Source organism: Orussus abietinus, unplaced genomic scaffold, assembly GCF_000612105.2.
Source record: "Orussus abietinus isolate OABI.00-Male unplaced genomic scaffold, Oabi_2.0 scaffold24, whole genome shotgun sequence".
NCBI lineage: Eukaryota > Metazoa > Arthropoda > Insecta > Hymenoptera > Orussidae > Orussus > Orussus abietinus.
In genome coordinates this window covers 802,721-815,865 of record NW_019394437.1, presented here as the reverse complement: position 1 = coordinate 815,865, position 13,145 = coordinate 802,721, and the positions used below count along the sequence as shown (strand labels likewise).

The 13,145-nt window shown below is 54.3% G+C and overlaps 1 protein-coding gene across 1 annotated transcript in view; it reads left to right on the top strand.

The window, feature by feature from the left end:
- Window positions 1–13,145, top strand: part of LOC105701843 (UPF0489 protein C5orf22 homolog) — a 274,460-nt gene that overhangs the window by 157,596 nt on the left and 103,719 nt on the right. Inside the window, exon 5 of the mRNA XM_012428962.1 lies at window positions 11,595–11,789. Within this exon, the coding sequence (XP_012284385.1) occupies window positions 11,595–11,789 (195 nt within the window). The remainder of the gene's footprint in view (window positions 1–11,594; window positions 11,790–13,145) is intronic.

Genomic DNA, 13,145 nt, shown 5'->3' with positions numbered 1-13,145 from the left:
CTCCCTTGTCTTCGACAATGAGTTATTAAACAATTATATTCACATCAGCGGGATTGCGCTCGCAGGACGCGGGGAGGGAAGGGTTGAAAAGCAGGAGGACGAGGCGAGGTGGGAGGACCTCGTGGCGAGGTGGGCCCGTCCGCGAGAGCGGCCTTGTCTCAGCTGGCATCTCGCTTGCAAATTGCGACCAGCTGAATTAATAGATCGTTAAATAACAATTCAGGGCCCGCCTTTACGAGGCGGCAATCAAAAATAATTTATCGCGCGATTATGCGCGATAATGCTCGCTCTCGCCCCCCCGTTTACCCGGGTCGGTACCGTTCCCTTCTCGCCTCTCGCTTTCGTCGCGATCCGCGATCTCGGCGAAATTCTAGGCGGTTTAATTCCGCGTTAACGAGTCCACGGAAGGTGCGGAAATATCCACCGACCTTGGGGCAAGCACTTCCGGGTTGAGGCAGATCAGGATCGCGACTTGAATCGGGCCGGTACCGATATCTTTCACTTTTTCCGCGTTCGCACCGTAGGACCTTCAGCTAAAACTTATCATTTTTTTTTTCCTTTTATCTCACCGCGTTTCCACCGTAGTATCTTAAACTAAAATTTGTCCTTTTTTTATCTCACCGCGTTTATATCGATCCATAGTACCTTCAAGGAGTAAACCTCTCTTTGGAGCGTTTATCGCCGATCCTCGAGATCTGAAATTTCGGAGACGCCGCGTAAGACTCTCCGAGAGGTCGGGAGGAAATGGCAAAACTGTCGGGTGACCTTTTCGGAAAATGGGACCGATCGGGCCCGCGACTGTCGCGATCCCGCCCTCGGTGCCGACCGAGTGAAAGGCCCTGTACATTGGTGGCATTCCGTCGTTTCTTCACCGGCTCATGGTAAGTGGGTCAGCTGCAGAAATTGCACCACCTTCGTCGAAGGAGGCACTCTCTGGCTCCAGGAGCCGCGCCGCGATCCTGGGAGCCAGGACCAAAGGACCCCTCCAGGTCCAGGGGGATCCCTCGTCTCGAGAAGGGCCCCAAGACCCCTTGGTTGGATCCAAGCTAACCTCAAAATGGTCCCTTCGTCTCTGTGGCATATCTTTTCTCGTACCTCTTATCACACGTCTTCATGGTCAAGACTACTCTTGGACCCTCGATTTCGGGGTACACAAGGGTATCCATTTTATGGGTTTATTTCTCCACCTTCGAGACGACCGGCACTCGGGATTTCGGAGTGTCCACTTCTGTCTCGAGGAACCAGTCGAGTGTTTGCCTTTCGACTCCTTTTCCGCGGCGGAAAAGAGACCGGCCACCAATTCGATTGGCATTTGTTTGCTCGGCCGTCTCGTTTCGCAAGGCCTCCGCTGGAAAGAAATCCCGGAGATACGATTTCCGAGTGTTTGCCCTCGTCGGTGTGGCTCGGCTCGGGGGGAAATGTCGAAATGTCAGCCGAGTGTTTACCTAGGGAGTTTTTGCCCACGTGCATATCGCCCATCGCGCCGATGACGAAAGATCACTCCGAGCGGCGGGAGTGATCGCTCGCGATGTGCCTCTCGTAGATCCTAGATCCTAGATCCGAGCCGGGATCACTCGAAGCTGGCTCGCTTGACACACTTTACGAGGACTCTCGAGTCCTTTCTCTCTCCCTTTTCTCCAAAGGAGGGAGCAGGACTCGTTCATGAGACCCTAGACATGGCTCCTGTCATAAGGCATAGGTATGCAAATCCGCCTTCGGGATGAACAAACACGACTTCGTTGTACTTGTGCTCGAGGATGAGCACATATTCCTGGATATGCACCCCGGGATAGGTAATAATGTACCTTGATGACTCGGTCGATATCGTCCTGGAGGGGCTGGGGGACCTTATAGAATGTTTAAAAAACTCACCGGCAACCTCGAAAAATTGGGAGGCCTCTCATAGGACCACTTTGCCCGTCTCTTTTTCTCCCGCCCTCTCTCCGCGACTTTTCTGGCGGTTCTCCAACCGTGAGGAGGAAAACTCCCGTTCACCTTGCATCTTCCTCCTCTCGGAGGTTCGAACCTATTTTCGTACCTCTCCGAGGGTCGCCGACCTTCCACGTGCCTTTGCGAGGCTTGGTCTTCGATCTGCGATTTTCTTAGGATTTTTCTCCTTTTTCGAGGACCTCCAGCCTCTTCGGGGTCTCCTTGGGAGGATCGTGGGTGTCTCTAGAAAAGTCTGACCGTTATGGTAGACCTTAGACCTCCCGCGCATGGTTTACTGTTAGGTACGTGTTAATTATTATCTGCTCCAGTAGTCCTGGGATTTATTTCGACGATATCAGGCGATTCTCGTCCTGGAACTGGTTCCGATATGGTATCTCCCCGAGCGGAGTAAAAGGACTCTTGCCGCTCGCCGAGATTTTAATCTCTGCCTCGAGATGTCCTCGAAGAAAGTTCCCCATAACCGTTCCCGTTAATCCAGGACTCCGTACCCGGTGAGCCCTGGATCAGAAAAGAGGGAATGGGAAAGGACGATCTTTTTAAAAGCCCATCCCACGACTTCGCCCGGAGGCTAATTCTATGGAGGACCTCCCAAGGACCTCTAATTTCTCGGCTCAATTAGCCGGGCTCCTCCAGGTCCTGCAAAGGGAGATTCAGGATTTTTCGAGCGCGTCCCACGTTTGTCCAGCACTTCAGAGTCGCGAGTCCTATGCGACCAGGACGGACCCGGAAGGTCCTGGAGGACCCCTGTGGACACGAGCCACCCCCTCTGCGTCCTGTCGCCGAAGAGCTGCGTCAATATTGGACCTTCTTCGAGGACCTCCTGCCAGGATCGGCGTCGTCCTCGGGTCCTTCCCCTTTGGCCTTGCAGGTGACGCTCCTGCACTAGGCAGTTCTTCGGCGACACCTTGGAAGACCTGGTCGTCCTTGAAGGAGCCGGGGAAAAAATTAGAAATAAAATTATAAGCAGTAGGATCTTCGAGCCTGCCGATCCTGGCGATGTTAGGAGACTTCCGCTGTTACGAAACCACTCTGTAATGGCAATACCTATAGATCATAAGCGATCAATCGGAAAGGATCGATCCGAATCGACCAAGACGAGTAGCGGATCGAGGACGTCGACGAAACCTCGATCGCGATCGGTGGAGGAGCAAGGAGCTTCCTAGATCTTCCCACGGGCGATCCTGAACGGCCGTCCACACCTCTTTCTCACGACATTAAGAGTGATCGGCGATCGATAGGTCGCCGGTTCTCCACACGTTGTACCACACGTGTGGTACCACCTGCGAGTGGCGTTCGCGCCGCGGCGTGTCCCTGGATTTGCAACCAGGCTCGTTATTAATCGAACACGCATATGAAAAATCCCCGGGCGGCATAAATCACTGCCAGCGGGGAAACGCGTATCCAGAGACCGATTCCCACGATACGATTTTATCCGGTCGGAAAAGTACGTCGCGAGATGCCTGTAATTGGTAATTGGGCGAGTCAAGATCGCAGCACTCCTTATAGGTCTTGAGATAGATTGATATTTTGACGTTGTAGGTGACAGTTGTCACTCTCGCACCTTGAAGAGGATCCTGAGAGAATCCTAAAGAATCCACGTCCGGACTTCGCGATTCGACTCGGTCCATTCTCGATCGACTCTTGTCAGCTTTCTTCGGGATCTGTTTTTCCGATCTTCGGGGTCCTGGACCCGGCAGGATCTTCCGAGAAGTCCCGCCGGTCGCAAGCTTCTTCCCGAAGAGCGGAGTGGTCTTCGAGGTTCCTGCGGCCAGGACGGAGATTCTTCCAGGGAACGTCGACTTTGGCAAGAAGGAGTCGACGAGAAGAAGACGTCGAGGTCCAAAGCCGAAGAAGCTGCTCGGGCCCGATTTGGTCGAGGCCGATTCTCTTGCAGCTCCTGGCCGGGATTTACCGGGAAGGACCGTACAGGAAGCTCCTCGAGGAGGAACCCGAAGAGCCGGCTGCAGGAGCCGTCCCCTGTTCTAGGCAGCTCCTCTTCTTCTTTATCGTCTTCCCCGAATCCAGGTGGACTTCCTCTCGCCGTCCCCGAGTTTTACCTCGGGGCCCGTTCATTCACCATTCCGCGCAGGACGACCTGTCCCCTCGGGATCCTCCCAGGAAAATAACCGCAGAAAAATAACCAAAATCCCCCTAGCAAAAAGGACCACCCGAACCCCCGTCGATCCTGGCAATTCGATTCCGCCCTCTCGCGGCCCCCGAACGCGTTCGGATTTTATTTCGGTAACCTTGTCTGAGGCTGCTCCCGGTTATCGGGGGGACATCTCGGGACGTCGGCTGCTCCGGGGGCAGAAATTCAATTCCTGGAGAATTTAATAACCGGAGGCGACTCCGCGCGCTTCCGCTCCGCGGTGGCCGTCTCTTCGGCATCTCGGAACTCCTTTCCGAGTAAGAAAAATCGCCGAAAAAGGCTGTCGAGTGGCATTTTAAAGCGACAAAAATTAACTCCTCTCTCCTACATCCTCCTTCGCGAACGTCATAAATGAAAGAAAAAGAAAATACAATTCATCTCCACTCCTACATTTCCCTTCGCGACGGCGTTGGTCAGCGTTGGGGCTCCGCTTCGGCATCTCGAAGCCCCTGAATTAGAAAATAGGAAAAATGGACAAAAGGCGGTCAAGTGAGAGGGTAAAATGGGATTAAAAAAGGCCACTCCTCTTCTATTTCTTCTTCCTACAAGGCGACGTCGCCGCGCCCACGTGGACCAGTAGGACCTGGGCCGTAGGACCCAATATGGCGCGGCAGATCGCCGGGCCCGATGTAACTCCGCTCGGGGCACACTTTCCTTCCGTCGTCCGCGTTCTTTACACCTCTGGGAAATCACGATTTAGAGCGGAATTGCGCAACCCCGTCCGTCCGTCCACTCTCGGCCCGGTTTCCTTGGGCCGTGTCGGCGTGTCCATCGTAGGTGTCCAAGTCGGTCCGGGCGAAAGGCGCGGAAAAGAGAGGACCGTCTAGTGTCCCGGCTCCCTGGAACGAGATATCTCCTGCCCCGGCGATCCGGCAATCCCCGATAGGTGCGCTCGTTTTACGGCTCTCCGCTGACAGCGAAACTCAGCCGATTGGACGGCCGATTGCGGATTTCTTTTCGGCCCCATCGGCCGAGATCCATTATCGGGCCCCGACGTACCCGAGATACGATCCCCGTGTTTGCGCTCGCTATTACATGCCCGCTCTCCCCGGGCCCGAGGAATAAGAGAAACGTGCCCGAGACTCCCGACGAAGAGCTTCACGGATAGGAAAACTCTAAATCTCCCCCCAACTCAAACTAAAAATCCCAACATATGAAAATCTCCCCGTCATAAATTGATCTCGATGCATCCAAGTGCATGAAAAATTAATTTAACAGCCCGATACAGTGATATTAAATTTAATATGGTACCGTCTCAGTGAAATTTCAGAGATGGAAGTGCACGTCATTTTTCCTTTTTTTTTTTAAACGCGTGGTGCATTTTTGTAAGGGACCGGGAGGAAGACGTCATTCGATGCGACGTTGTCCGCAGGATACGGGGCATCTCCTTGATAAGGGGGTTTGCATTTCGAAGGAGACGCGCGAATTACCTGGGGAAGCGTCCCGCGGGAGATGCGACCGGTCCCGGCGCGACAAAGCGACCGGCGATGACTGCAATGAGACATAAATTGCAATTAGCAGTGCGGTGCAGTGCACTCTCGAGGTAGGGAAGATCGGTTGCACGTGCAGGAGTCCTCTCTTTCCCTCCGCGCGCCCCCGGCGGGTCCTGCGAGTGTCACAGGAGGCAGCAGCGCGCGGATCCCCCGGGAGCGGTCGAGATGCATCTCCTCGAGGGCCGCTGCATCTCGCCGTCACGAGGGGATCGTAGAAAAAAGGCCCTGCCACGAACCTCTCGTTATTCTAGCCATTATCGCTAATTAAGTAGCCGTCGTAAGTGCCCGGGGTATCATTACTCCCGAGACGACACTCTATTACAGTAAGAGGCGATTTCGAGTTCCTTGCACCGACCGAGCGTCCCATCGCGGAGGTTCCGATCATTTCTGCGATCCCTGGGGGAGAAAAATCGGGAAAGGTCCTCCAAGAAATCCTGGGATATCGGGGCCTTAACGGGCCCGTTCGAGGAACTCGGACGATCGAGTAGTCGGCATTTTCTCGAGTCCTCGGAGGGGATTCCCGTCTCCACGGCTCCTGCTCCTTGATCCTGCGAGCATAAATACGTTCCAGGGCTCCCATGAGATCTCGAGGTCCTGGCGCGACCACGATCCCTGGGACCCGGGACCTCCCTCGGGTCCTTGGAGGAGGATACGCGTCTCTCGGAGGAGTCGATCCTTTCTATGGGGGATTTTCTTTTTTCCTTCCTAGGGGAGATTTCAATTTCCGGCTCGGACGGGAGGTCTCTCGGCAGTCCCGCGAGATCCCGATCTCTGGCGGATCCTTGGGCCCAATAATATCTATAAATCAGAGGGACCTCTCGGGGATGATCCCGGACGTTAACGGACGGGCATAAATATTTACGAGCTTCGTCACTTCTTGCCCCGTTAAATTTACGAGGGAAGGTAACGCTCCTATGGGGATCATCGGACGGCGCGATAACTCGATGATCCCGGCCCAGGACTCCCGGGGTCCTGGAGCCGGCCGGAGGATCCGAGATCGTCCTGGATCTCCTTAAGAGGCCCGTCCGCGCCGAGGCGAGATCTACTCATCACCGCTCGGCAGATTCATCAGGATTCCATTACGTGGCCTGCAACTGCACCGCCGCTGCAACTGCCGGTTGCGGCTATCTCTCCAGCCAATCGTAATTTAGCGCCGGTCAGATCGGACAACGAGCACCGGCAAAAACCGGACCACGACTCCTTTCGTTCCTCGTCTCTTCCTCGGGAGTGCTGCTATGCACTTTTGCTCGCCCTGCGACCGGAAGACCCTCTCCAAATCCTCGAATTCCGATTTTTTCCCAGCCCATCCCCCTGACCGGAAGGGTAATTCGGACCGATCGAGAGCGATCGGGGTCCTTGCCGAAGGGCCTCCTCGCTGCAACCGGCGAATGCACTTTAAGGAGGTGCGCTTTCATAATTCCGCGGCGAGGTGCAGCGCTGATATCCCAATTATCGTAGCCGGCTATCGAGGAAGTATTTACGGCCGCTCACCGAGGAGAGGCTGCGGTGCAGCATTGCACCAAGCTGCACCGAGGTGTCCCCGAGGTGCAGCGCGAGGCACGGCCGGTGGAAAACATTTGTTAGCGCACCGCGGCCGGGAATAAAGTGGTGCCTGTCCGGGCTAAATGTAGATACACCTTTTATACGCGCGCTATCGCCACCGGGATCTGCCTTACCGAGGGCCCGAGTCCCCTTTCACTTATTTTCGCTCTCCTGGTCCAGCCGGGACCACCCGCGGGAACCGGGACCCCCGGAAAGGGGCCGAAGGCGAGGAGAAAGGAAAACCCGAGAGTCGATTAAAAAATCCCCTATAGGGAAAAGATGAATTAGACGGAAGAAAAAAAATGAAGCATAAAGAAAATCCATAGAAAGTGGTCGAATAAAAAATCTCGCGAGTTGGAGTCTGTTTTTTTTAGGGCAGGCCAGATGGGGCCCGTCAATCTCCTCTCTCGATTAATGGGAGCGAAGATCCTCGTCGAGTTTCCTTCTCACCCGTCCGGACTCGCCCTCGAACTCGAGGCTCGATTTGCATCGCGCTTGCACGCAATTTGCCGTCAATTTGCGAATCCGGTTCATTATGGTGTGCCATTTAGATCGCGAGATAGGCTAAACGGTGTCGGCGAGGAGAGCCGTCTTTCCGCGATTCGCGTCCGTGTCGTTTAATAAGCCCTAGAGGGAGGATGCACCCAGTCGTGTGCATCGGAAGTGCATCCAGACAGCTCGAAGCTAAGGCGGGAATAAATTCATTCCTGATCACGGCTCCTATCATAAACTACGTATACACGGGTACGTCGATAACGTATTAATCGGACAAATTGAATATAATTAGATATTCATAATTTATATACCCATGTGAATTAGCGAGTCCACCTACAGGGAGGAGGAAGGACTTACCTCGGGGCAAGAATGGCGAAATTGGAGTAATGCTCCGGGAGATGAACTTTTCCCGCAATAAGGTTTACGACGCGGGGGCACAATGAGTCCTCCAGGTGGAAGGTGAAAAGCTGCGAGGAAAACCCCTGGACAGGTGTTCTCAGGATTTCACCTGGAGGAGCCGGGACGTTCAACTCTTTCGGGTGACTTCGATTACCGAGTGAGAACACGTAGCCTGCAGAGTCGCTCGTTCCTCGTGCGGGCAATTGCGCGACCGACGGGTAATTGTCGGACAATTACACCGGGCTGACGTATCAGTTGCATGCGAAAAATCCACCATTGTTTGCCCCGGTATTGTTGCCCAGGGTGCCCCCGCCTCTCCCGCCCTGGGTACCCACGCCGAGGCTAATTGCACGCAGCGCCGGTAAGGAAGGTCCCTGGAATGCCCCGGCGTTTGCATCTTATCGACCCCGAGGATCCGCCGGTAAAAACGGCCGTTCCCTTCTACACCGAACCATTGTCGCCTCTCAGGAATTCCTCCTCCACCTTCTCCCGGAGTTTTGGTCCACTTCATCCCTAAAACGCCCTCCGAGGGTCTTCCGCGAGGGTGCATCTTCGATGACCCAGGAAGTGCATCGCTGCCCGTCCATTTCTTCGATTCCGATTCCTTCTCCATTTCGAAATCGTCGAGGCGAGACTCTCTCTCACCTTCTCGAGACCCGAGGAGTCCGAGTCGAGATTTACGAGGGGTCCCTCTCGCCGAGGGCATACGAGGGCATGCAAGTGCATAGGAGTGCATCCGACGCCTAGGTTTAGTCACCTCGTGCCGGAAGAGGGGCCCGCCCTTTTCTTCCCGGCATGAGGCCCCTCTCAAGCCCTAAGGAATTCTATTATATTCTCTATTCCTAGCGTCGCGCGTTGACGAGTGACGACGGCCGGATGCACGGTGCAACGTGAGGCCCGGATGCACTCGCGGCGGAGCTTGCATACCGATGGGCCGTAAGGCCCCCGACTGGCTCGTCTCGAACGACTCTTTCGACTGCCCGAAAAATCCCTCTCGTAGAGTTTCGAGTTCGCCTGGAAACCTTCCCTGCTCCCCCAGGGGAGGATGCACTTCGGCGGACTCGCCGAATGCAGGCGGCCTCTTGGTGCAACCCGGGAGAGGACCGGTGGACGAGGCTGCGCCGTCGAGAGACAGCCGAGGGAAAAGAGAAAGAAGGAACGGGGGACGTATGCGGCCCATTGTTTTAATTAACGCGCCACGTGTTCCTTTATGCCTTTTCAACATGTCGGGGAACAATGCCGACCTCGCGATGCATCTGCCGGCTGGCGACACTCTCGTGTATGCACGCGTCAACGGGCCTCGCCGATTCCTCCGGCCCTTGTCGAGAGAGGCCGGAGTGCAAAGAGCCGCGACCGAGGAATAACCGCTCCCCAAGGCTGCACAATGTGCATCGCGAGTGCAGTCTTCTCGTCGATCCTACGTTACCCTGTGGGTGCACGGGAAAAAAATTCCGGGAATGCTTTTTTACCCTGCACTTTTTTTTACGCGGTGAGGAAGAAACGCAGATCGGGAGAGAAGAAGGAGTGCAGGGGTCAAGGGAAGTCGGAAGTTTGGGGAAGAAACGAATCGCGGGACGGCACCTAGAGGGGGGCGCGGTGCAGCCCTGGTGCATATGCATTCGCCTTTATGTATATGCACTCGCGGCTTTCGGGGGAATCGGCCGAACGCAACGCGACGATCGACGCCGGGAACAATGAGGCCCGACATCGCGCCACTTCGGCATTGGGTCAAGACAATGCACCCGATTTGCATACGGCATTGCTCGCCTTAATTGCGCCCCTAAGCGCACAGAGATCGACAATGGGCCCTTTTCACCCTGCTTCCCTGAACCCGGCCAACCCTGAGGTTGATACCTCCTGCATTAACAGGAATTCCGAAAACGCAAAATGCATCTAAAAAATCCAAACGAGTAAAATGGAGAGGAGATTAATTTTTCTTTTTTCTTTTTTTTTTCATTTTCAACGGTCGATACTTCATTTGCATACGATGCACTCTCAGCATATTCCACGAGACTTGAGAGATGGTTTCGAAGCTCGCTTCTGCGAGAGAGGCGACGATTCGCGATGCGGAGGGGTCACAGTTCAGAGATCAGAAAAAAATCTCGGGGTCCAGCGGATTCTGCACGCCGCCTCCGACGCAGTACTTCCAACTTGCTCGAAATTCTCTGCCGACCTCGATCTCTCTACAGGATCCCAGGAAAAGTGGAGCAGGACCCTTTTCACGATCCAGGCACCATTTATCGACCGATAGGACAATTTAATTTCCCTAGTGCACAGGTAACCAGATCAGAGGTTAGGATCTAAATTCCCGGATTCCAGGGAATTCCTAAATTGTCTCCACTTCGTAGATTTTCCTCTCCGCTAACAAAGTTGCCCTACTTGTCGGGTGGTCGGGCTTATGACTGGGAACGTGATAGACCAAGAATGTCCGTCTCCGTATCGCAGAAGTTATCGCGGGTCGCTCGGTCCGATCCTTCTAGGGTCGTAAAAAGCGAAGCTGGCTCCACCTAGCGCTGGACTTTCCACCAGCTACTTTCGAACTTTCGAAAATCCCCGGAAATCCCAGTCATTCCGGTAATCGTAGCCTCCGAAAAAAATCGTCCCTTCCTCCCGAGTCCGCTGATAACGACTCGAGTTATCCTCGATTCATTTTTCCGGCTACGATCGCCGTTCGATCACCGGGTTATCTGGTCCCTGATAACAAACAGGGTAAAATAAAAGTCCTGGAGACCCGGACTTTTCCGTGCCTAATCTGCATTAGACGTGTCGCTGCGGCCTTATCGGGCTGTTGCGCTATTTATACGCTTATCAGAGATATCAGAGGCTGCACCTATCGGTGCACTTCCGGCGCGGCTCGACTCGTCCCGCTTTTTATTTCCGGCGTTTAGCGTCGGCTCGTCGATTCGAGGGAATTTCGGTGGTTTTGCGACGGGCTTCGGGCTGATTTCGGTCCCCGACAGGTGAGAACCTCTGCCCAGGACGAATGTTGGCTTTGCTTCCCTCCCCTCGGGCTCGCGTGCAACCCCCCGGCCGAAAAAAGCTCGTGCATCCGCCCGTTGTATTTCATTGTTGTGAGCGCATGCAAATTGCGATCCCCGTTGCGCTCGCGGAGCGGCCGGGGTATCAATTCTAACAGGATTAATTCGAGCGCGGTCATTGTTTTTTGCGCCGCACAAAAAACCACGTGGGAAGCAGGAGAGGCCGGACAATGTCCAGGAGAGGGTGCGGACACTTTTTGCGGGATCCCTTTTCGTCCCCGATTTGAACCAGGGGGGTCGGGAATTGACTTCCAGGTCGCGACCAAGCCCCATCCTAACCCCCCCCCCACGAAAGAATATAAGACAAAAAAATTCAAGATACATGAAAATGGTGGAAATTAATTTATAGGTTATGAAGAAGGAAATTTCAATCGGTACGAGACTAACTTCTAAGGGAAATATATTTAATCCCTAGGGAAGTTCTACGTAGCGAGGAAATAAACTGGGGAAAAAAGAATACCGCGGATTTTTAGGTTAGGAAGGTTTCATTGAGATTTCTAAGAGGGCGATTCAATTCCACGGTTTCAGAAGGACGACTTCGGGGCGATCAGCGCGATTCTCAGGCAGCACATCCCCGAGAAGGACACCCCGTACATCCTGGACGTGGACTTGGACTTTTTCAGCACGAAGAACCCCTTCATCGCGCTTTACGACCGGGCGAACCTCTACGACCGTCTGGCGCCGCTCTACGCCTTCAAGAGGCCCCTGTCGACGGAACCTGAGGTGAGTTCCTCTCCCACGACCTCGAGGAAGCCCCTCTTCAGGGTGCCCCGCGATATCGACGATCGGTAGGCCTTCGAGAGGAAATCTCGGCTTCCGGTCCAGGGTTTCGAGATTCGGGAATAATTAGCCGGCCGACAATGGCCGCGGGGTTCCGCGTGCGGAACGGCACGCACAATGCGGCGGAATAATAGACACGGCCCGGAGAACGACTCTATGGGGTTTTGGAGCCGAGTAGCACATAATGCCGAGCCATTGTCTACGAGGTTCGCTCCTGGGGACCGCGACGAGTCCGCCATTTCTCGGCCGCGGAACGTCCTCCGGAAATAATTCCGCAGCGGATCGGAGAAACTGGCATTTCTCAAAGAAAGGGACCTGGCATTTTTTTACGGGTCCGAAAAAATATCAGAGGTGATAAGGGCATTTTTTTCGAGACCCTAAAGAGTCTCACGTGGTGTATGGGGCGCGTTGAGAGCAAGTGTTTAACATGGTTCATAATGGTTTTACCTGTCCCCTGTGCGAACACCTGCAGGTTTTCCTCGGATCTCACGATACTTCCCTTATGCCCTCGTCTTTAACGCTTCTCGTATGCACTGCGGACCCATGCAAATTAGGGCTAAGTCGCCGACCAAACTGAAACTCGGCGAATCATTTGCATCTCCTCCTGGGAAGCTGTCGAAGTCCTCCGAGCGGCGACGTTGTCCAATTACCTGTCGGCGTACGACAATACGAGTCGACATGTAAATCGGACAAATCGGGGCCGCCGAAAGAGTTCTCACGGCCTATCCAGATCAGATTTAATAAACATGAATCCCATCGATCTCCCTCGATCCATGCCACCTTTCGCCCCTTCCGAAATTACCCCTTGAGAATAAGAAAGTCCCCCTTAACCTCTTTCAATGTCCCTCCCTATTCGATTCCGGAAATTCGCAAGAGCCTCCGTATGCATTATTAATATAATTTCGTTACGTCCATTGACACACGTCAGGGAGGCCAATAGGAGTATGCAAAGCGTCGCGTTCCTTCTGGATGCAGAAAGTCAACCGGGCGTAATGTATGCACTTCGGGCTACCTGTTTTACCCCGAGAGCACTCGGTGGTGCATACTGCATTAAGGTGCATTGTGATTATAATCGCCGGCCGTGGATCACCTCGTGACCCGGCCGTGGGTCAGGGTCGTTCTTGAATTATTTAAATCGCGTAATTCAATGACCTCGCCCTCCTGAAGGCGGCCATTCCCCCCGGAGACGTCCACCTGTCCGTCCCCTCGCGTTCCTCTTCGTCAAGGGCGCCTCTCCCACACCTGGAGGATCCTCCGATCCTTCCCATTATCTCTCCAACTGTTCAAGAAAATTCTTAG